The sequence below is a fragment of the Lissotriton vulgaris genome, chromosome 10 (genome assembly GCF_964263255.1).
Source record: "Lissotriton vulgaris chromosome 10, aLisVul1.2, whole genome shotgun sequence".
In the NCBI taxonomy this organism is placed as follows: Eukaryota; Metazoa; Chordata; class Amphibia; order Caudata; family Salamandridae; genus Lissotriton; species Lissotriton vulgaris.
Genome location: NC_141698.1, coordinates 316145320 through 316166695, shown reverse-complemented (window position 1 = coordinate 316166695; position 21376 = coordinate 316145320). Strand labels below are relative to the sequence as shown.

General features: G+C 45.2%; 1 protein-coding gene across 1 annotated transcript in view; it reads left to right on the top strand.

Annotated features, from left to right (window-relative positions):
• OBSCN (obscurin, cytoskeletal calmodulin and titin-interacting RhoGEF) overlaps nt 1-21376 on the top strand; it is a 1012031-nt gene that overhangs the window by 463859 nt on the left and 526796 nt on the right. Inside the window, exons 45-51 of the mRNA XM_086941076.1 lie at nt 2086-2349; nt 5214-5480; nt 5640-5906; nt 6501-6767; nt 7291-7557; nt 8032-8298; nt 9287-9553. Coding sequence (XP_086797202.1) covers nt 2086-2349; nt 5214-5480; nt 5640-5906; nt 6501-6767; nt 7291-7557; nt 8032-8298; nt 9287-9553 — 1866 coding nt within the window. The remainder of the gene's footprint in view (nt 1-2085; nt 2350-5213; nt 5481-5639; nt 5907-6500; nt 6768-7290; nt 7558-8031; nt 8299-9286; nt 9554-21376) is intronic.

Below are 21376 nucleotides of genomic sequence, written 5' to 3'. Positions count from 1 at the left end.
AGTTAATCGTAGGCATGGTGCTTAAGAATTGACTTCTCTGAGGAGTTTCCCTTATGGTATGACAACCAATAATGTTCTGCAAATAATACCACTAGTACAGGAGCAATGGGTCTGCAGCAACCGAAGTATGTACAGCTAAGGTAGTTCAAAGATTAGGGTCAAAAGTACAGCCCTGAACAGCTCCTCAGATTACCTTTGTCAGCCTACTCACAGGGAATCGCCTTGTCCTGCCGAGTAAGGAGATCACTGACTGCCCGCATGAGACCACATCTGAAAGTGGGTCTCTCCAACAGTGAGCCTCATGGCAATAATGCCCAAGTGGAAGCGCCAAGCGCTCCTCTGCATGAGACTGCGCTGGGGCGGCTCTAGGCTCATGGTGACCCTGGGCTGGGAGCGTAGGGGGGTCTGGAAGAGGGGCTCTGGAGGGGGGGTGGGGGGGGTGTCAGGGTGTTTGTAAGTGGAACAGAGCCGGCCGCCACGCAAATATGTATCCAGCCTCAGAGGATTATTATATTAAGGATATATATTGGCGTGGTGGCCCTTGGGGTTTGGTGGCCCTGTGCAGGTGCACAGCTTGCACATGCCTAAGGCCGCCCCTGGACTGCGGGAGAACACGCTGTCTCCTCCAGCTGAGGAGCGTGGGGGAAACAGTAAGTCACCAAGGGCGCTATTGCGCTCCACTACAAGAGATCGCTAATAAGCGCTATCTCTCTATAGCACGGACCTCCAGGAAAGCAAACAAGACGGTCCAAAAGGTGCCAGGCGCACTTTTACCACATAGACTCCAGAGATCCTGAAACTGCAGCCACTGGAATCCGCCAGGATAATCTGCAGCATTCGATCGCCCAGCTGTGCTATATCCGGTTTCTAGCGCTGCGTCCGAGTCACGTGGGGTGTGACTCTCGCTATGGATGCTAGGAAATGTAGTTTATTAGGGTTGGGTTACTTGCTGGTTCACCCGAATGTAGGCAGTCAGTGCGTAAATGGCTGCTAGGTCCTGACACCTAGGGCCGCCATTACTCTGGTTTACTTATACACCTCATGCATGCACCACACAGGCTAGATACACAAATACACACAATATACACTTGTGATGTTGGTGCTAAGGTCTGGGTTAACATACAGAAGCTAAATCTTACATGAATGGGTCCATAGACCTCCACTCCAGAGAAACAGATAAAAAGGTCTTTTCCACAACTGTGAATTCACAAAGTATATCATGATGCCACCACTGCTGTTTGTACTAAACCCATGATGGGTTTAGTACAAACCACGCTTGGTGCCCCCTGCAAGTCCCAGGACCTCACTCATAGCAAGAAAAAAGCCCTTTTCTCTACACAGACACTAGTTTAGTTTGAAACTATGATCAAAATAAAGAACCAGGATACCAGATACAGGCAGTTTGCAGTATCGGCGGAGGGACACAATTGTACACTGTGCGGGGGATAATATTCCTGTCATAACATATTGAAACTATGATTTAGACTAATTTCATTGTGGTCTCCTGACATACAATATAATCTGTTCCTACTCCAGGATGTATCATTGACATCTGGGATTGCCTATTTATTTTGTGTCTGGAAAAATGTATGGCCTGATTTTGAATTTGACGGAATGATACTCAGTTGCAAACAAGTGTATTATATACTAATTCATTTGTAATTAAGAAAGCAGGGTATCCATCGCATTTGTGATGAAGTATTCATCCCAAAACTTTTCATCAGGCCCTAAATTTCCAGTCATGAAATTTCATTGAATACCCTATTGCATTCTGTGATTTTTAATCTTGGTTCAAGCCTCTTGAACCTGTTGGAGTAAACTACTGGATTTCAATGGATAGTGTAAGTAATAACCAGGATTGGAAAATCCAGCTTGGCACTCAGACTTCATTTGAATTTCAGTAATAGATACAAAACCTAAGTCCAATATGGGGTGTTTTTTCACTTTTAGGTCATAGTTTGATAGTTTCAAGGTTGGTGATTATAGTAAACTTCATTTGAAGAGTATAATCTCAGATCACGCCCAACTGGAGAACATTGCAGCTGGGAAATCTAACTCATTTTTGTTCATGCTCACCTTCCTCAGCTTTGCCTGCACTTTTCAAAGAAGAAATAAAGGATATTGAGACCTGCGAAGGAGAAATTGCCACTCTCCACTGTGAGCTAACCAAGATTGCCTCAGTTGTGTGGAAAAAAGGACACAGGGAGTTGAAACCGAGCAACAAATACAGCATGAACCAGGATGGCATTGTAGCAGAATTAAATATTAACGACGTAGACATGAAGGATTCTGGAGATTATACTTGCATGTGTGGAGAGCAACAAACCACAGCAAAGTTAACCATCAATGGTAAATTTTTAAGTATAATATTTCTACCACGGCCTGTGTTTGACTATGTAGACAATAGCCTCCATATCACTCACTACATCACACTTTGTCTAGATGTATTTCTTTCTTAAAGGCAAATCTTTTTTTCATATTTTCATAATGGTGATTAGTTATTGTATACAGTATCGTTTCAGGAATTCTGATCTATTAATTTCACTTTTCTTGGTTGTGGCATCAGAAGGCGTCTGTTCATTCTTTAGCTTGTTGGAGCCTAAATTCTCCTTTCTTGTCAATTAAGAGCTCACTGTTTTGAGAATTTACTGCAAAAATCTGGATGGGAGTTTTATTTCCATCTGGGCCAACATGGACTTCTGATGATATGAGTAAAATTGACATGGGCAATGCCCTTTACTTATTCCTGAGATATAGTTCAGTTTGTGATATGAGTGACAGCAATTTCCAATCAAAACGTGGGCAATAACTCCTCTCCTAATTGATTGGTAAGTGTGCTTATAAGTAGTGACACACCAAGTGATTTGCTTTTCTTGTCCAACACGTGGTCTAATCTGTTTGACCAAAGTGGTGGGTAAAGCATTGCTGCTTACCTGTTGATTGACTCAAACCCTTGTCCCCACCAATACCCAATAAAACCTCCACCTTTTGCATATCCCTTCATGTTTTTTGATTTGAGCACGTCCCTGTGTTTGTTAGGAAATGCCATGCTCGCAGGCCCCCCAAATCTCAGTGAGCAAGATGGACGTTGTCTATCGTTAGAGCTCATTTACAGCCTACCCATGAGAGTGATACATGCTAGGAGGAGAGGTCTGTATATATACATTCCTGCTGACTTGTTTCCTGATTCCTAAAGGAATAATTTGACTGTATACTACCCAAGAGCAGAACACAATGTTGAATATCATGTTTTTTCTTCCTGTAAAGAATGGAGCTCTCTTGGTCCCTTCCCTGTGGAGGGTAGTGTTCCCTGGGATCCAGCCCCTAAATATACCAGTAGCGTGACTTGAAGAATTGTGTCCAGGTAACACTTTGGACTAGAAGTAGTTAAGGATTCATCCTGGAGAAGTGTGGCTCAATGATTAGAGCGGCAGACCCTGATGCAGAGGTCTAGCCCGGGACCAGGGTTCAATTCCCCGCCTCGGCGGGTCTTGGGCTCAAAAATTCCACGGACCTGATAATTCTCGCCTTGGTGCTTATTCCAACCATGGAGTCCCACTCTGCAACTCTGGGCAATAGCTTGCTTAATCTCCACAACGCTAAGGATGCCTGGCCTCCACCTTGGGGGTGCCCAGGAGTGGACGCTTCACAGGGAAAGCCAGGATTGGTTCCACAGTGGTATTCGTACAAGCGCCTTGAGACCCTTGCGGGTGAGTAGTGCGCTATACAAGTGTCAATTTACATTTACCTGGATGATATTATCACATTCCCCATTTACAAAAGGCAACAAGCACCCAGTTGGAAGGAGGAAGGCCTCATGTGGGGGTTTCTGTCATTAAAATGAGGGTCATACGAGGAGGCAGATCCAAGGGAGTGCTCAGCCAAAGCTTTTTACCATCAGCAGAGCTCTCCACCAGGGACAACTCAACTTTCTTTAATGGGCAGTAGCTACAGCCAGGTTGTAACACAGATCACTGCTTTGTGGTATCATATAAGCATGGGCGGAAAATCCGTTCCGCTCGCGGATTTTGAGGATTTTCTGTAAATTCGCAATCCGCGAGATTAGCGAATTTCCTGCAAAATCCGCGAGCGGAACAGATTGGATCAAAAGTTCAAGCTGACTTTTGTAACTCTTTTAGAATGGCGCCGGCAAGCTGCCAGAGCCATTCTAAAATAGTTACAAAAGTCAGCTTCAACAGGAAGCTCTAATAGATAAAGTAAAAGAGGTGCTGCTCAAATTCAGTTACACAATCATTAATCACCCCAAACTTGGGGTGATTATTGATTGTGTAACTTAATTTGGCCTTCAACTCCAGCACCTGCTTTACTTTATCTATTAGTGCTTCCTGTTGAAGCTATTTGCAGCTATTTTAGAATGGCGCTGGCAGCTTGCCGGCACCATTCTAAGTGGGGCTGAGGGCAGAAGGGCACAAAAGTGGGACAGAGGGCAGAAGGGGACAAAAAAAGAGTGGGGCAGAGGGCAGAAGGGCACAGAAACGAGTGGTACAGAGGGCAGATGGGCATAAAAAACAAGTGGGTGGCAGTGATTAACCAGTAAAAAAAAAACCTGCGAAAACGCAAAGTGCCTCGAGAACACGCAAAGTGCTCCGCGAACACCCGCAAACTCGCAAAAATAAAAAAATCCGCAAATTCGCGAATTTTGCGGATTGCGAATTCGCAAATCCGCAAATTCACGGATTGCGAATTGGCAAAATTCGCCCATGCTTAGTATCATACCGCAGAGATGCTTCTGCACGTACTTTCCAATGAAGTGTTGCTAGTATGAAATGTTGAGCTGTCCTACACAGCTGTAGTACACCAAAGCAAAAGATACAAAAATGGGAATTATATGCTGGGGCAAGTTAACCATACCATGAACCTGACAGTATGAGGAATGTGCAACATGAACTTTTAGTGTATTGAATCAATTCATAGAGACAACTTGCCCTCAAAAGCAATTGTATGCACTCTTAACTTTGTGTCCCGCAGGGTTTCAATGAAAATCATCTTTGCCCAGTCTTTCCTCACACTTTTAAATTCAGTGGAACCTTGAAGTCACATCATTTAAAACATTTTTCATGATCAAGTGCACACACCTGCATGCATCGTCCATACCAATCGCCTGCTTTGCTCCCAAAAAATACTGCATTGCTTGCTAATCGGCTGCAGGCTCCTGTGTTTTCACTGCCCCATTTTCCTTTTGCGTCTGTCAGAGCTTCCTGCACGTTTCAAAGAAGAACTGACAAATAAAGAAGTCACAGAAGGGGAAACGGTCACTCTCCACTGTGAACTGAGCAAGGCAGCCACCCTGGTGGAGTGGAAGAAAGGACTAAAGGCGCTCAGACCAAGCGACAAATACCACATGAGGCAGGAAGGCCCTATAGCAGAGCTTATAATCTGTGACGTTGATCTCCAGGATGCCACCGATTACACCTGTACATGTGGTGACCAGCAGACGACAGCTACCTTGAAAGTCCACGGTAAGTATCTCACACCCACTCTTGTTTCAATCTTTTGAGCGTGGAGGTCATCTATGTTTTTCTATTTTGGGCTGTCTTTTCTTGGTCTTCACTCTACTTCCAGATCATTCCTGTCTCTGTTCTCAAGCCAATGTCTTTTCTTTCTTTTACATCCGCCAGAACTTCCTGGACTCTTCGAGGAAGAATTGAAGGATGTGGTAGTGACTGAAGGAGGAATGGTCACTCTTCGCTGTGCACTGACCAAGTCCTCAGCCGCAGTGGAATGGAAGAAGGGACAGAGGATGCTCAGGGCGGATGATAAATACACCATGAGGCGGTACGGTCCTACTGCTGAGCTCATAATACAAGACATGAAGGTGGAGGATGCCGGATACTACACCTGCACATGTGGAGACCAGCAGACCACAGCTGCCCTGAAAGTCAATGGTAATGTTTTTCGATGCCATCCTCTCTGTACCTCAACACATTATCCTTGTGACTGCCAGCTCACATCTCTTGCTCTTCCTGGACTTGCTCTTCTTTGTCGCCATTTTGTTTTCGAAGCATAACTTTGTTGCATTATGTTTTCAGTCTTCTTGTTAGAAATGGCATGTTGCTTAATACAAAAGCTGTTTTCTGTGTTCGAGCGTAATCAGATGACGATTCTTTTGAGGGAGATCCAAACTCTGTGCTGGAGGCACGGCTGGCCATTGTAGACGTCACTGCCTGAACCTTCCTATAAATACATATATACTTAACTTGACTACATAAAAATACACCCAATATTGCAACTTGTTTTAAGGGGCACCAATTGCCTTTTTCCCAATGTAGATGGATATTTAAAACAAATCAGCTTTCTCTTGGTTTGCTGCTTGGCCTACATTAGAGATGTTAGGGAAAGAGAGTGTGTGCGTGTGTGTGTGCGTGTGTGTGTGTAACTGTGATATCATAATGGTATCACGCACTTCATTGATAAAAGAGAACATAGCAGTTCATCTAAGTGTGTATTTCAACTCTTCTCCTTTCCTTGTCTTGTGTCAGAGCTTCCTCCACGCTTCAAGGAAGAGCTGATGAGCCAGGAGGCCACAGAAGGTGAAACAGTCACTCTTCAGTGCCTACTGACCAAGTCGTTTGCCACTGTAGAATGGAAAAAGGGTCTGCAGACACTTCGAGCTAGTGATAAATACGGCATGCAACAGGATGGCCCTGCTACTGTGCTCCTAATCCATGACCTTTGCGCTGAAGATGCAGGAGACTACAGCTGCTTTTGTGGGGACCAGCAAACTACAGCTGCACTGACTGTTAATGGTATATGTCTTCCATATAAATCCATACACCAAATCCTATTACAATTGCTAGAGTATTGAGCTCGGGCATTTTTTTCTCGTATGGTTTTCTTACCATGGGCTGTTGTTCTGAGCCATCTTGCGATTAGATTGCTGAGCATACATGCAATCATGGTGCCTGAGGATCTAAATTTACACTCAGTAGTGTTAATTCTGTGCCATTTGGTCCTGTATCAGATGCTATCCTATAGGTAGACGATCATGGGATTTTCTATGCACACATAGATGGTTATATCCACAGACAAGCCTGTAGTCAAAATAAGCTGTTTCACTCTGCTCAGTATTTCTTAATAGTTTTCTAAGACTTCACAAAGCTATTTATTCTCCCAAAATAGCACCATCTCTTTGCAAGTTTGAAGAAAATAGACCACTCAGTGCGATTTGATAATGTGTGACTAAGAGGATATCACCCTTTAGTTATCGGCAACAGAGGCTACTTCTGTTTTTCTGAGTTTGTGCATTGTGTGGTCCTTTGTGTCTTTTAGAGCTGCCTGTAATTTTCAAGCAAGAGCTGATGAGTAAGGAAGTCACTGAAGGAGGGGCAGTCACTCTTCACTGCGAACTGACCAAGGCTGTCACCCCAGTTGAATGGAAGAAGGGACCCAGAACGCTTAGGGCAAGTGACAAATACTCCATGAGGCAGGACAGTGGCATCGCTGAGCTTACGATCAATGAACTCACTGTGGAGGATTCAGGCGACTACACCTGCACATACAGAGACCAGAAGACTACAGCCACCCTGACAGTCAACGGTAAATGACTTCCATATAATGCCTTGCATCAACACATATTGTAATCTTGTGAGCACCATGTTCACATACCTTACTTTCATTTCTTCATGTCCACATCTTTCTTTTCTTTGTCAACATCTTTTGCAGTGGTCTTAGTTTTCTTGCATTCTTATGCTCTGCTTTCTTGGGAAAAAATGTTTTCTTGAAAAAAGGGCATTTCTTGATGTCAGTTGCAGATGTCCTTATCTTGCAATCTTTTGTGCCTCTCATGCGCAATAGGCTCATCAGTTATTTCATATTGAGCCTTTTCTACTCCACAGCTTAATTATAGGTGCTTTGTACTCCATCTTGCGTTTGAAGACAATAACATGGTTAATGTAGTGCCTATCGTGTTGGCTACGTTGCCACACTCTGATACCCTACAGAGGAGGACACACCTGTGCTTTTGAGTCTGTAGATTTATACTCCTTTTTCACGTTCTTTTGCACCCGTCAGAACTTCCTGTGCGATTCCAGGAAGAGCTGAAGAATGAGGAGGTCACAGAAGGTGAAAAGGCGATCCTTCACTGCCTACTGACCAAGCCTACAGCCGCAGTGGAATGGAAGAAGGGAAAGAGAATGCTTAGAGGTGGTGATAAGTACACCATGAGGCAGGACGGTCCTACAGCTGAGCTTATAATTCAAGACCTGCAAATTGAAGACGCGGGAGAGTACACCTGTGCTTGTGGAGACCAGCTGACTACAGCCACTTTGACAGTGAATGGTAAATGTATACTGTAGAATCCTTACCCCAACTCCAGCTATCACTTTGTGAGTGTTGAGCTCACTTCTTGCTATGTCACCATCTATATCACCATCATCTTCACAGAACTTTCCTTTCTTGGGTCAGGTGTTTTCAGTCTCTTTGTAGCAAAGCTTTTCTTGACTAATATGGGCATTTACTTGAAATCTTCTTACAAGGTGCTCAGTCTTTTTAAATGTGATTCTTTTTTATGTATTTGTGTGTCTTCTGTTATTCCAAGCCTTTTTCACTTTCTTTTGCACCCGTCAGAACTTCCTGTGCGATTCCAGGAAGAGCTGAAGAATGAGGAGGTCACAGAAGGTGAAAAGGCGATCCTTCACTGCCTACTGACCAAGCCTACAGCCGCAGTGGAATGGAAGAAGGGAAAGAGAATGCTTAGAGGCGGTGATAAGTACACCATGAGGCAGGACGGTCCGACAGCTGAGCTTATAATTCAAGACCTGCAAATTGAAGACACAGGAGAGTACACCTGTGCTTGTGGAGACCAGCTGACCACAGCCACTTTGACAGTGAATGGTAAATGTGTACTGTAGAATCCTTACCCCAACTCCAGCTATCACTTTGTGAGTGTTGAGCTCACTTCTTGCTATGTCACCATCTATATCACCATCATCTTCACAGAACTTTCCTTTCTTGGGTCAGGTGTTTTCAGTCTCTTTGTAGCAAAGCTTTTCTTGACTAATATGGGCATTTACTTGAAATCTTCTTACAAGGTGCTCAGTCTTTTTAAATGTGATTCTTTTTTATGTATTTGTGTGTCTTCTGTTATTCCAAGCTGCCATTGATGTTTGTCTGACTGCACCACTACGCTGACGTGTGCATGCCTGTAAATGTTATGTTCCATCTGTGAAATATTACTTGCAAAGAAAACTTGTCCCCACCAGGTGTGGCTCTCTTGCACAAGCTCTTGTGGAACAAGCTGGGTTAACTCTCTGCTTGCGTTCCACAGCGTTACCTATTCGTTTTAAAACAGAGCTGACAAACATAGAAGCCACCGAGGGAGAAGCGACCACTCTTCAGTGTGAGCTGACCAAGCCAGCACCTCTGGTACTTTGGAAAAAGGGGCAAATGTCTCTGAAGCCGAGTGGCAAATTCAAAATGAGACAGGAGGGCACCATTACTGAACTGACCATCTATGGCTTAGATCTTCACGACTCCGGAAGTTACTCTTGCGTCTGTGAAGAACAGCAGACAGAAGCCATTTTGACTGTCAATGGTAAAGCTTTTTTCTACACTTACCTAAATTTTGTTTATAGCATGCCTAGATGAAAACTAATAGTGTTGCACTCTCTTCCAATAATTGTGACCTAGAGATTTTGGAAGCAAGTCCTCCAAGCATTAACAGCAGGTCAGTGTAGACAACACACTCTTCAAGTGATTAAAGAAAGGTGTTTGATGTGATAGTTAATACAATAAGGGGATGTCAGGCTACTGAGGTAATAAACTGGAAAATCTAGTCAAGTCGTCAATATACCTTTATTTGATTTCATCATAAAATCATAAAAGGACGCACACAAAATCAATCAGAAAAGGAGGCAAACTCCTTAGATAAGAGCAAGATACTTCCTCAAAAGTAAGAATTTGGAAATATACGTGTAAAGAAACTTACAGTTCCCAGCTCAAGTGAAGCTCCTGACTAAGTAATCTAGTCAATGAAAAATAAAAATGAGCCAAAGAATAAAGAGAAGCAGTAGGTGACTAAAACGCATTCACTCTTCTAATTTAAAGTGCCAACTTTTAACATGTGGACCCTACATTGGCTACAAGATTGCAATGTCTGATCCAGTGCTATTTTACTTTTATTTCCTCCTAAACAAGGATATCATATTCGAAGTGTGAGAATCCCCCTTGTCCACCCAGGCTGATTTAAAGCTATCATTGATTTGATTATAGTGTACACAATATATCACAACTATGCATTTGTAAGTTCTATTTTTTTATTTTGGAATAAGAAGGTAACTAGTGTGAAAGGGGAACCAGAGATGCCATGGAAGAGCGGGATTTCTGCTCTTGCCATGTGAAGTGTCACACAATGAATCAGTAATCTTAATCAGTCAAGTAGTGCACCTTATCCAGAGATCTATTTGTATCCTTCACATCAGTTTGAAATCCTGTAAGAACAGACTTGTGGCCTTTTCTACAGTTTGGCTTACGGCATCCATTTTAATCCTGCCATAGCCTATAGTACGTGTGCAATAAGACGACCGCGACACCACCATGTTTGTGATGTAGATTTCCATATACCAAAACTCTAAACAAGGCCCTTAACCTTTCGATGGCAAGATGACTCAGTGAGTTGAATGCTATCCACAGAAACATGCAGTGATTTGATCTCAATATGGATGGCTTATTGTCCAAACTTCTGAATTCAGTTAATTATGTAATGTTTCGACTTGCCTTTTTGCAGTGCATAGAATTGTCAGATGTGCCATATTAAGCACTATGTAAAACATTATTATTATTATGATGATAATTAAGATTGTATTATACTCATAATAACAATGCTGATATTATTTTTTGCCCTTCTGGGATTAACATACTGATTGCTTTAAACAATTGTTTCGGTTGTGAAAAATGTGTTGATACTTTGATGGCTAAAGATAATTAAGAGCCTGATTTAGATCTTGGTGGAGGGAATACTCCGTCAGAAACATGATGGATCTCCCGTCCGCCATATTACGATCCCATTCTATCATATCGAGATCATGATACGGAGGACGGGATATCCTTCACGTTTGTGACTTTGTATTCCATCCGTCGAGATCCAAATCAGGCCCTAAATCTAATGTCTGTATTGGTTGGCATTTATAAGCATGCAGCTAACTATGGAGAATGAACTAGGGAGTACTTCACGTTCTTGTATGTGGCAGTCACTCAGAATCATGCACATTTGGTGAAGACAACAATGTCTTTGTTGTAGGGCTTATGGTCAAAGCTGGCAGCTTATGGACAAGCGGCCAGGTCCTCATCAGTGACTGACGGGGTGGCCTTTTAAAAGGCTGTTCCCTTCTGACATTCAGAATCAATGAAGGATGTCATGTTGAGGGTTGTAGTTCCATATTCTGGGTGCATGTACTGAAAAGCCTTGTTTCCTGGCGTCCTTCTTGCATTTATTGATTTTTTGATTGCCAATGTCATAGCTGCTTGTGTCATCTTGACTCCAGCATCGCCGTTTAGTCTTCACATAAGTACACTGCTGCATTGGCTTTCTTTCGTGCACCTTTAGCCATCATGGTGATACTTTACACTGGGCCTCTGCTAGTATCAACTTTTCTGGGACTGGACAACTCCTCTCTGCCTCTAGCATCATTCTCGTGGCGATAGAGGGGCCAGTGCCAACTTCCTTGGAGCCATCAAAAATACTAATAAAAGCCATTTTGGTCAAGACTAAATATAAGGTTAATGTTTGCTTCATTGGTGAACCTCTTTACAAGCTTCAGTTCGAACTCTGTGCTTTGCACTCTCGAATGTGTATTTTGGGTCAGACGCTTGCTTTATTCAGATGCCGATTAATGTCTACCGTAATGAGGATGATAGTATTGAAACAAAAAAAATCTATCTGTTGATACTAATGGGGAAAATTATGTGACCATAGAAAATGCCAGTGGACTAGACACTTCTCCAGAAGTTGACATGGACTGTCCTACTGGCCCTTCCATAAAGGAAAATGCCTCCCTTACTGCAGACCTGCACAAAACTGCTAAGGTCTTGGAATTCCTCTTGAGAAGAACAAGGCTAACATTCTTACAGAGATTCTCCAGTATGCACCCCTCTTACTCTGAACCATTCCTGCCGCAACAAAGTACTCGTGGGTCCCATTTTAGCTGAATAAACACAAGCTGGCTTCTGCTCTGGCCCATTGTAACCTTAAGTTTTTTGTCGTTCATCCCTCACCTGATAGGCTGGTGATGCAATTTCCTCTTGTATGAAAATTAATTTTAATTCTAGCTTGTTTCCCTTTACTTCTCCAAACAGGGTGAAAAAATGGATAGAGACAACGGGCATGAAAATAATTTCCTCTGAAAGTTTGGCTCTTCATTCTTCCAGAGCCACATGCATATCTGCTGCTCTCATGCCATTTGGTACTTGCCCTAATTGTGAGTAGCCAAACTACTGGGCCATATATGTGGCCACTTTGCTCATGTGGTGCTTGATGGGCAAGAAGCTGCCAAGAAGGTGTGTTTCCGGGGACTGCCCCGCAAAACGAAGAAATAAGGCCTTCAGTGGCTCCTACTTGTTTGGTGAGAAAGCAAAGTCAGCCCTGTAGACATTCAAATAGCGCCATGCCACAGCTCATTCTGTTGGTTTTGTGTCCCCAGCCCACAAATTCCACGAACAGGGCAGGAAGTTTAGAGGGGATTCCCAGGGCCCACCGTATGGTCTCTGCCCTCCAAGCCTATCCATCAACTAAATCCGTTTTTTGCCAGTCGCATAGGATGTGGCTGTCCCCAGGGGCACCAAAGAGTCCAGCAGCAATCCATTGCATCTATCTTCCAGCTCTTCTCACCAACCCTCTGTAGTTATCCTTAGAGGGAGCATATGCTTCCTGTGTGATAGTGGGTGTCTTCTTTTTTGTTATTCTTGCAGCCCATCAATTCAGACTATAAGTCCTTCTTATCATCAAGTGTGGATATTGTCTCCCTTTTTTGGAGTCACCTCCCATAATCCCCTTTGCCCTCCTTGCATCTCTGGCAGACCATGCCATACTCCCCAGCAGGTGTTTTTTGCCCTTCTGAACAACGGAGCGATAGAGCTCATGCTGTGAGATGAAATTTGACAGGTGTATTACTCCTGTTACTCCTCAGCTTCCAAGAACGACAGAGGTGGGGTCTTTGTCCCATTCTAGACCTTTATGTGTTAAATTTCTCTTTCTTTGCATGGTGAAATTTCAGAAGTTGCCCTTGAGCAAGTGCTCTTGCCCCTTGAGTTCAGAGACTGAATGGTTTTGCTCGACCTGCAGGGCGTACATTTTCATATACCGTTCCTGTAGTTGCATTGATAGTTTCTGTGATTTGCAATAGACTCCACACACTAGTTTGCAGTCACAGCATTTACACCTATGTTGGCACCTCATGTTTTCACAAAGGTGATATTGATGATCAAAGCACATCTTAACTGGTCTGGGATACATATATTCTGAATTTCCTGCACTTAAATGACTGATGGCTGAAGGTGGTGTCTCCACAGAGTGCAATGTCCCTTGTCTTCTTTTTGTATTTATCCATCAACTATCCTATCGCTACTCCAGCCCCTGCAGTATCTCATCTTCATCAGTGCTTAGTTTGTAAAAAATATATATAAGTGCCAGGGCCCTTGTCAGGAGGCCACTAAAGCTTTCACCACTCACTGCCCCTGCCAGAGCTGCCAATGCTAGCACCAACACAACTACTAACTATCAGACTGCTACAAGTGTGACAATTGAGTCTGTTCCAGGCCCCTAAAGCTATAGGAATGGCTTGGGCGGTAGGTATTAAGGATTTTAATGTATATTGAATTAATACACAACTGTTTCACAGCTCATCTGTAAATTAGACAAACACAGCTACCATGTGGCAGACCGTCATAAGACCCATAGGCTCAAATTAAGCATTGATCTTCAGGACAGGACAGAACTGGACATGGTCACCTTCAAAGTCTTCCTTAGAGAGTCCAGGATTTGCAGAATATTATCCCAATTTTGTTGAGAGGGGTTCATCTTTGGCCCTGACAGTACAGTGACTTTAGCGATTCTTTGGCTCCTGTATCCTGCTTGCTCCTCAAGCTCTTCAGTAATTTCCCCCAGGTTCATTGTGCTCGACAGAAGAAACTGTTGATTGAACCCATTCAGATCTCCTTAAAGGCAGCTCAGACCCTGAGGTGGTGGCGGATACCGGGCCACCTGACTTTCAAGAAGCCAGTAGTGGCTACAATGGTGACAGGTGCTTCCTTCGTTGGTTGGAGTGCCCAGCTCAGTGCCCTTGATTTTAGATGTCTGCAGTCGATTGCGGAGCAGAATCTTCACTTAAACTTGCTTGAACTTTGGGTGATCTGACTGGTGCTGAAGGCATTCTTTCCCTCCGTTTGAAGCTGGTTGGTTTAAGTATCAACAACATGACATCAACAAGCAGGGTGTCATGGTCTTGCATTTCCTGTGCTTGGAGGCAGTTTTGCTATTGCCTGAAAACCAGACTCACAATGTTTGGCTGATGGTTAGTCACCTGGTTGGCTTTCTGTATGTGCAGGTGGACTACTTAAGTTGGTATCATCTTGCCAATCATGAGTGGAATTTTCATCCAGAGATGGTCCGGTTAATGTTCGCCCTCTCGGGTACTCCTGCAGTGAAGATCCTTTTCACTCATAAAAACTACCGCTGCTCGCTGATCTGCGCCCTCCAATATCCACTGCAGTGAGGTATAGGAGGCACATTCTGCCTGAAGTGGGACTTCATCACACATTCCCATCCATTCCTCTGATTCCTGGGTTTCTGAGGAATCTGTATAAGGACCAAACACAGATTATCTTGGTTGTGTAAAACTGGTATTCAGAACTTCAATGTCTGTCATTGTCCTCCCTCCTGTTTGACACATCTGTGTTTCAAGGGATGTTAGTTTGCTCAATTCCTCCGATCCACTTCATTGTAAGAATTGCTTGAGTACTGGTTCAAGTAGTGAGCAATCTTTATATAGAAATATTCTTCAGAAGCACAAATCTGAAAGAGAAGTCGTGCCAGAGATTCCTTACCTTAGAATTATCCCCAGGCGTCAGACTGGATCTGGATATTTTTTGTGAGCAGTACCCCTGTGCACCTGTAGGTGGCGTTGTTCTGCTCTGCCTGGTGTCATCATCCGCAGTAGAAGTGGTACGCAGTGCCTATATAGGTGCAACCCCAGCGCATTGGCATCAGTTCTTTTCTTTCCGTGCCAGTCAGCGCAGATTCAGAGAGTTACCCCTCGTCACTTTTTGATTGTCTCTTTTGAGACTTGTCTTCTGGTGTGGCATGGATGTGCACAAGGAAGGCTTGATTTAAGCGTTGCGGTGCATGTCACTGGCAGATGTTGGGGACAGATTCACATCTCTTCTGTCTCTGGTGCACTGAGCATGACTCTGATTCAAAGACCTGTGTCGATGGTCGAGCTATGCACCCTGAGGCCTTGAGGGAGCGATCCCTCAAGCTCCTTGCAGTTTGACATGCAACACTGGTATAGTCCCGATCCCAGTCAAGAGGACGGTCCCGAGAACAGTCAGGGAGCCATAAATCTTGTCTCAGTCAAAATCATCCTACCCCGGTAAATCCCTCAAAAAGAATAAGGGCAACATGTTGAGAGGTCTTCATCCCGTCCGTCGAAGTCAGCCGACGAGGGAACATTGTCACTCAAAGCCTGGCTCAGCGGTTGAGCTTGCACCTGGGCTGTCTCCATGCCTTCCAGAGTTTCAAGGAGCCGGGGTGACCCTTGCCCAACTCCAAGAATTCTGAGAAGATTGGGAGGAACCACTGGACTCTGAAGAATATCAGCCCATTGACCCAAATATGGACTGGTGTGAGGAATTGGCAGATGCCAAAGGACTAGACACCTCCCCAGATACTGGCTTGGTCTCTCTTTCTTCCATGGCAATGGAGGAGGGTGCCACATTTCCTATGGTGTTGAGGAGAGCGGCCAAGGTCCTGGGCCTTCAGATGCCCTCAGTGGCTGTCTAGACTAATGGAGGTGCTTAAACTAGGAGTCACCCCTTCAGGACCGCTTCTCCCAAATAATGAAGCCCTTACAGATGTCGTGCTTGGGGCCTGGTCCAGGACAATTGTGGGCAGGACAATTGCACACCACCATCGTCCCACTAAAGGGGACCGGTCTTTCCTCACCTAACACCCTACCCAGTGAGCTTGGTGGTCCACACCTCCACTTTCCAAGTAAATCCTAGAGCATTCCCTACTGCCCCACTGAATAGGGAATTCAAAAGGCTGGACACCTTGGGTAAGAAAATGTTTTCTTCCACCATCTGGCATTGCGGTCTGTGAACACTGCATGAACACTGCATGCCTTTTGGGCTGTTACTCTCATTCGTTTTGGGATTTGGCTGCACAGGTGCTGCCTAAGGTTCCGGAGAAGGCCTGGACCATACTCTACCAAGCTATGGCTGATGGGAGAGATGTAGAGACGTTCACAATTAAATGTGGGATTCACACGACCGACTCACTAGGCAGAGTGGTTTCTTTGTTGGTGGCCTTCCGGCACCATGCGTAACTGACTTTTCAGGGGATGTTCAAGTTTCCCTTATGGACATGTCCTTTGATAGCTCATGTGTCTTTGGAGACATGGTGAACTCAGCGCTGGAGCACTTCAAGGACAGCAGAACCATGGCCAGGTCCATGGGCCTTCCCATGGCCCCCGTCAACTGCAGTCCGCCTTTCGCTCGTTTTGTGGCCACAGAAGATGGCTTCAGCCACGTCTCTACCTGCCCAAGCCACGATGGACTGCAAGCTTCCCAAACCCTTCATGGCCATGGAAGTTGCACGCACAGACCTCATGGGTCAGGCAGTCAGTGGTCGGCCCAGTTTACCCCTCGGCAGCCACAGTTACCAAGCCAAGAAGGTCAGGAACTTCAGCCAACTTGTCTGAAGGGGCTAATCCCTCCCCTTCATGACTACCCCTCCACCCATGCCACCCACTTACAACCATCTTTCCTTACTCTGCCAGGAAGTGGTGGCTCTCTAGGCCAAGGAAGCCATAGAAAGGGGGCTGGCATCAGAAGTAGGACGTGTTTGCTATTCCCGCTACTTTCCGGTGCCCAAGAAGGACAAAGGACTTTGTCCTATCCTAGACCTGGGTCCTTTAAATTTCTTCCTGAAAAAGAAGACATTCAAAATGCTCACTCTCGCACAAGTCCTGTCAGCGTTGGTCCTAGGAGACTGGATGGTGGTGTTGGACTTGCAGGACGCTTATTTGCACATCCCCGTCCTGCTTGCCCACAGACGTTATCTATGGTTCACAGTAGATCATGAGCACTTTCAGTTTGTAGTGCTGCCCTTTGGCCTTACCAGTGTCCCTCGGGTGTTGGTAGTAGCTGTGGTTACAGCTCATCTGTGAAGATCAGAGGTGCAAGTCTTCTCTTATCTTGATGACTGGGTCTTCTCCCACCTCCAGACTATGACGGACCATCAACACTAACTGGGGTTCACTATCAACGTGCCAAAGTCCCTCCTCACCCCTTCGCAGATGCTCTTTTTCATTCTGAGCTGTTATGAACACAGTGCAGTTGAGACTTATCCTCCTGAATGGTGAGACCAGGATATTCAAGCTATAATACTGATATTTCAGCTTCTATCCTGGGCCTCATGGCCTCCTGCACCCTGCTTGTGACACATGCGTGCTGGCATATGCAGACTCTGCAATGGGACCTGAGGTTTCACTGGGTGCAGCTTCAGGGGAGTCTCTCCGACATGGTCCAGATCTTGGTGGACACTGCAAATGATCTGCAAGGGTGGTTAATGAACCACAATTGTGTCAGCGACAGACTCTTTTCCTTGCCCAGCCAGATCTGACAGTAGTGACAGATGCGTCACTCCAGAGCTGGGGTGGCCATCTGGGAGAGGTGCAGGCAGATCAGAGGCCTTTGATCTCTGGTGGAATCTGGATCCCACTTAAACCTGTTGGAGCTCTGGGCGATCCGACTAGCATTGAAAGCATTTCTACTCTCCATCAAGGCAAGGCTAGTGCATGTGTTTACGGACAACACCGCTGCCATGTGGTACTGCAACAAACAGGGTGGGGTGGTGTTGTGGACTCTTTGTTAATAGGCCCTGTGTCTCTGGACATGGCTGCAATGTCAGGGTATTTCCCTGGCAGGCTCTCTGAACTCCAGAGCAGACAAACTCTGCTGAAGTTGCCTAGTGGATCACGAATGGTGTCTCCATCCAGACGTAGTGCATGGTCTCCTTCAGCAGTGGGGAGAGCCTTGGTTAGATCTGTTTGCCACCGCCGAGAATGACCAATGCCAGCAGTTTTGCACGCTAGCGTTTCAGAAGCAGGTCTCGCTCAGAGACACTTTTCACCTTCAGTGGAGCTTAGGCCTCCTCTTAGCCTTCCCGCCCTACCACTCATGCCACTCCAGTTCTCAAGAAGATCATAAACAACCCAGGCCTAAGTCATTCTTGTGGCTCCGGATGGGCTCGGAGAATTGAGATCCTGAGCTGCTGAGCATGGCCATATGCAATCCAATAAGACTGCCTCTTCGGAGGATCTTCTGTCACAGCAGCAGGAGTGGGGTTCTCCACCCGAACCTGTCAACTCTCTGCCTTCATGCTTGGGGATTAAGCGGCAAAAGGTGACGGATTTAGACCTTCTGCATGAAGTCTGCAATGTCATCTTTGCAGCCTGGCATCCCTCCACCAAGATGGTATACGCTGCTGTTGGAATACATTTGTGGCATGGTGTGCCGGGAAACAGATTGATTCCTTATCTGCTCCCCTTTCCCAGGTTATTTTGTTTATTGTTACCCTAGCCCAGAAGGGCTCTGCATTGGGCTCTTTGAAGGGTTATTTAGCTGCCACCTCCACCTTTCTGCATCTGCCATATTTGCCCTTTCTCTTCAAACCCCCTATTGTATATAGGTTCCTTAAAGGTCTACAACATGTTTCCCCCAGCTCCCTTTGTTATACCTCCAATGGACCTTAACTTGGTTCTTACTTTCTTAATATGCAGTCCGTTTAAGCCACTTCACTCCTGGTATGTTAGGCTTCTCACCATCGAGATGGCCTTTCTGGTGGCAATCTCATCTGCAGCCTCCCTACATCTTCTTTTTTCCAGACAAACTGGTCCTTTGGACTCGAGAATCCTTGTTACTGAAGGAAATCACCCTTGTGCCATGTAGGTCAAACCATCACTTTGCCTACTTTTTATGCTCTGCCTCATCCCTCTAAGGAAGAGGGGAGACTCCACCAACTGGACCCAACTAGAGCATTATAATTCTATCTTGACTGCACAAATCCGTTCCGGGTGGACAATAAACTCTTCGTGGGGTGCCAAGAAAGGGAAGGGTGTACAGAAACGGACCATCTTCCAATGGACTGTGCTCTGTGTTAAAATCTGCTGTCCATTGGCCAAAAAAAAATCCCCCTGAGGGTGCGTGTGCTCATTCCACCAGTGCCAAGGCTGTGATCACTGCATTAGCACGTGGAGTTCCGCACCTGGACATCTTGCAGGCAGCATCGTGGGCATCTCTGCACACGTTTACCAACTACTATTGCCTGAACAGTCAGGTACGTAGGAAGGGGTACTTTGCCCGTTCGGTCCTGCAGGACATTTTAGTTCGAAATTGTTTTGCAGACCAGTCTCCGGGGAGGTATTGCTTTGGAATCTATTCTAAGGTAAGGAATTTGTGGCTAGAAGGCTCTATCAGATGAACAAGTTACTTACCTTTGTCTGGCAGAGACTATATCTAGCCACAGATTCCTTACTGACACAACCACCGTCCCTGCTCTGTGGACAGATTTCTAGGGACAAAGCTGTTTCCCTTCCAGGGCATTAGTTTTTCCACACCAGTGGTCAGTGTTCTCCGTGGCTCTGCACTCGTAGCATGGAAAGTCGCAAAAAGAAACTGATGTAAGCGTGCTGGTGTGGCGCCCATCACCTCCAACACGGATGACACAGACAATGCCACGCAGATCCGAGCAGCGCCACCTACCGGCATGCAGGTTGTACTGCTCACAAAAATGTTCTGGATCCAGTCTGACACCTGGGGATAATCCTCGGAGACTCCTGGGAATAAAGGTAAGGCATCTGGGGCTAGATAGAGTCTCTGCCAGATAAGGCATCACCGAAGGTAAGTAACTTGTACATTCCTTTCTGGTGAATTTTCTACCTCCAGATTCCTCACTTGTCTACTCCTTTCCGATGACTAGATTTGCGTGGTTGATAAGGTGGTGCCATATATCAATCTATGATGTCATATCTAGGGAGACACTGGAGTCAAGTTAGACCCACTGTGTCCCATATTGGCACAAGAGAGAGATTTTTACTTTCTAGATTCATTCTTGTGCTTGGTAGGAAATTCAAGAGGGGATGAATCTGCAGGTAGCTAGAGCACTCACCAGAAAGATTGTACCTTAAGGTAGGTAACTACTTCTTTTATGTTGGTTTGACAGTAAGTGTTGGGGTTTCTGCAAGCACTGTGGAGAGGTTTCAGTTTTTAGATCAGTGTTTAACTTAGGTCAGTTCTGTTTTGTGGGGTGGTTAATTTGCTGTTACATATCTCTTGGATGTACAACGGGGTAGAAGGCTTTGGTTTTACATAAAGGAGATTAATTGGTACTTGTGTGTCCATATTGAATTTTACTCTTTTAGTCTTCTCTTTGTTGAGTTCAAGAGAAGGGGTATATAGAAATTGCTGTAAAGCATCTGGCTTGTAATCCATGGGAATGTGGTGATGCTCCCGCTTAAGCCTGATTCACAAAGTGCCTCCACACTCGTGGCAGAGGCCCCGCAGTGGTGGCGGAGGCCCTACACTCGTGGCAGGACATCAGTACTGCAGTTACCCATTGCAGAGGTCCTGCAACAACTGCGGGGCCTCCACCATGAGTGCGGAGGCCCGTTGTGAATCAGGCCTTCAGATCTTACTGCAGCTCTCTGCTAACAATTCAATGTGAGTGATGGGAATAATCTAAAACATAAAAACTTTTAAGCATCATGTGTGGTGACCCTGATGGCTGCACAAGGCAGCTCCGCAAAGGATTCTGGAAATGCTTTTAAACCACCCTGGGGCTGACATAAGTGGAGTACCCTAAGAAGGTTTAAGTGGTTTTTATTCCTAATAGTTTGCATGACCACAGGGAATAATTCGACATCTGTTTCAGGGTTAGTAAAATGATCTAACACATTGATTGAAACATATGTAAAACTGTGCAGCACGTTTCAACAGGAGGTGTTGCTGTATATAATTTATATAAAATCTAACTGTGAGCTGTATTCATAACTCATTACTTTGGGACAGAGAATCTTTTGTGAATTATTTCGCTTCGGGTTTCTTTGTTAATGCTACTGACTTTTCCAATAAAATGTGTCCCTGG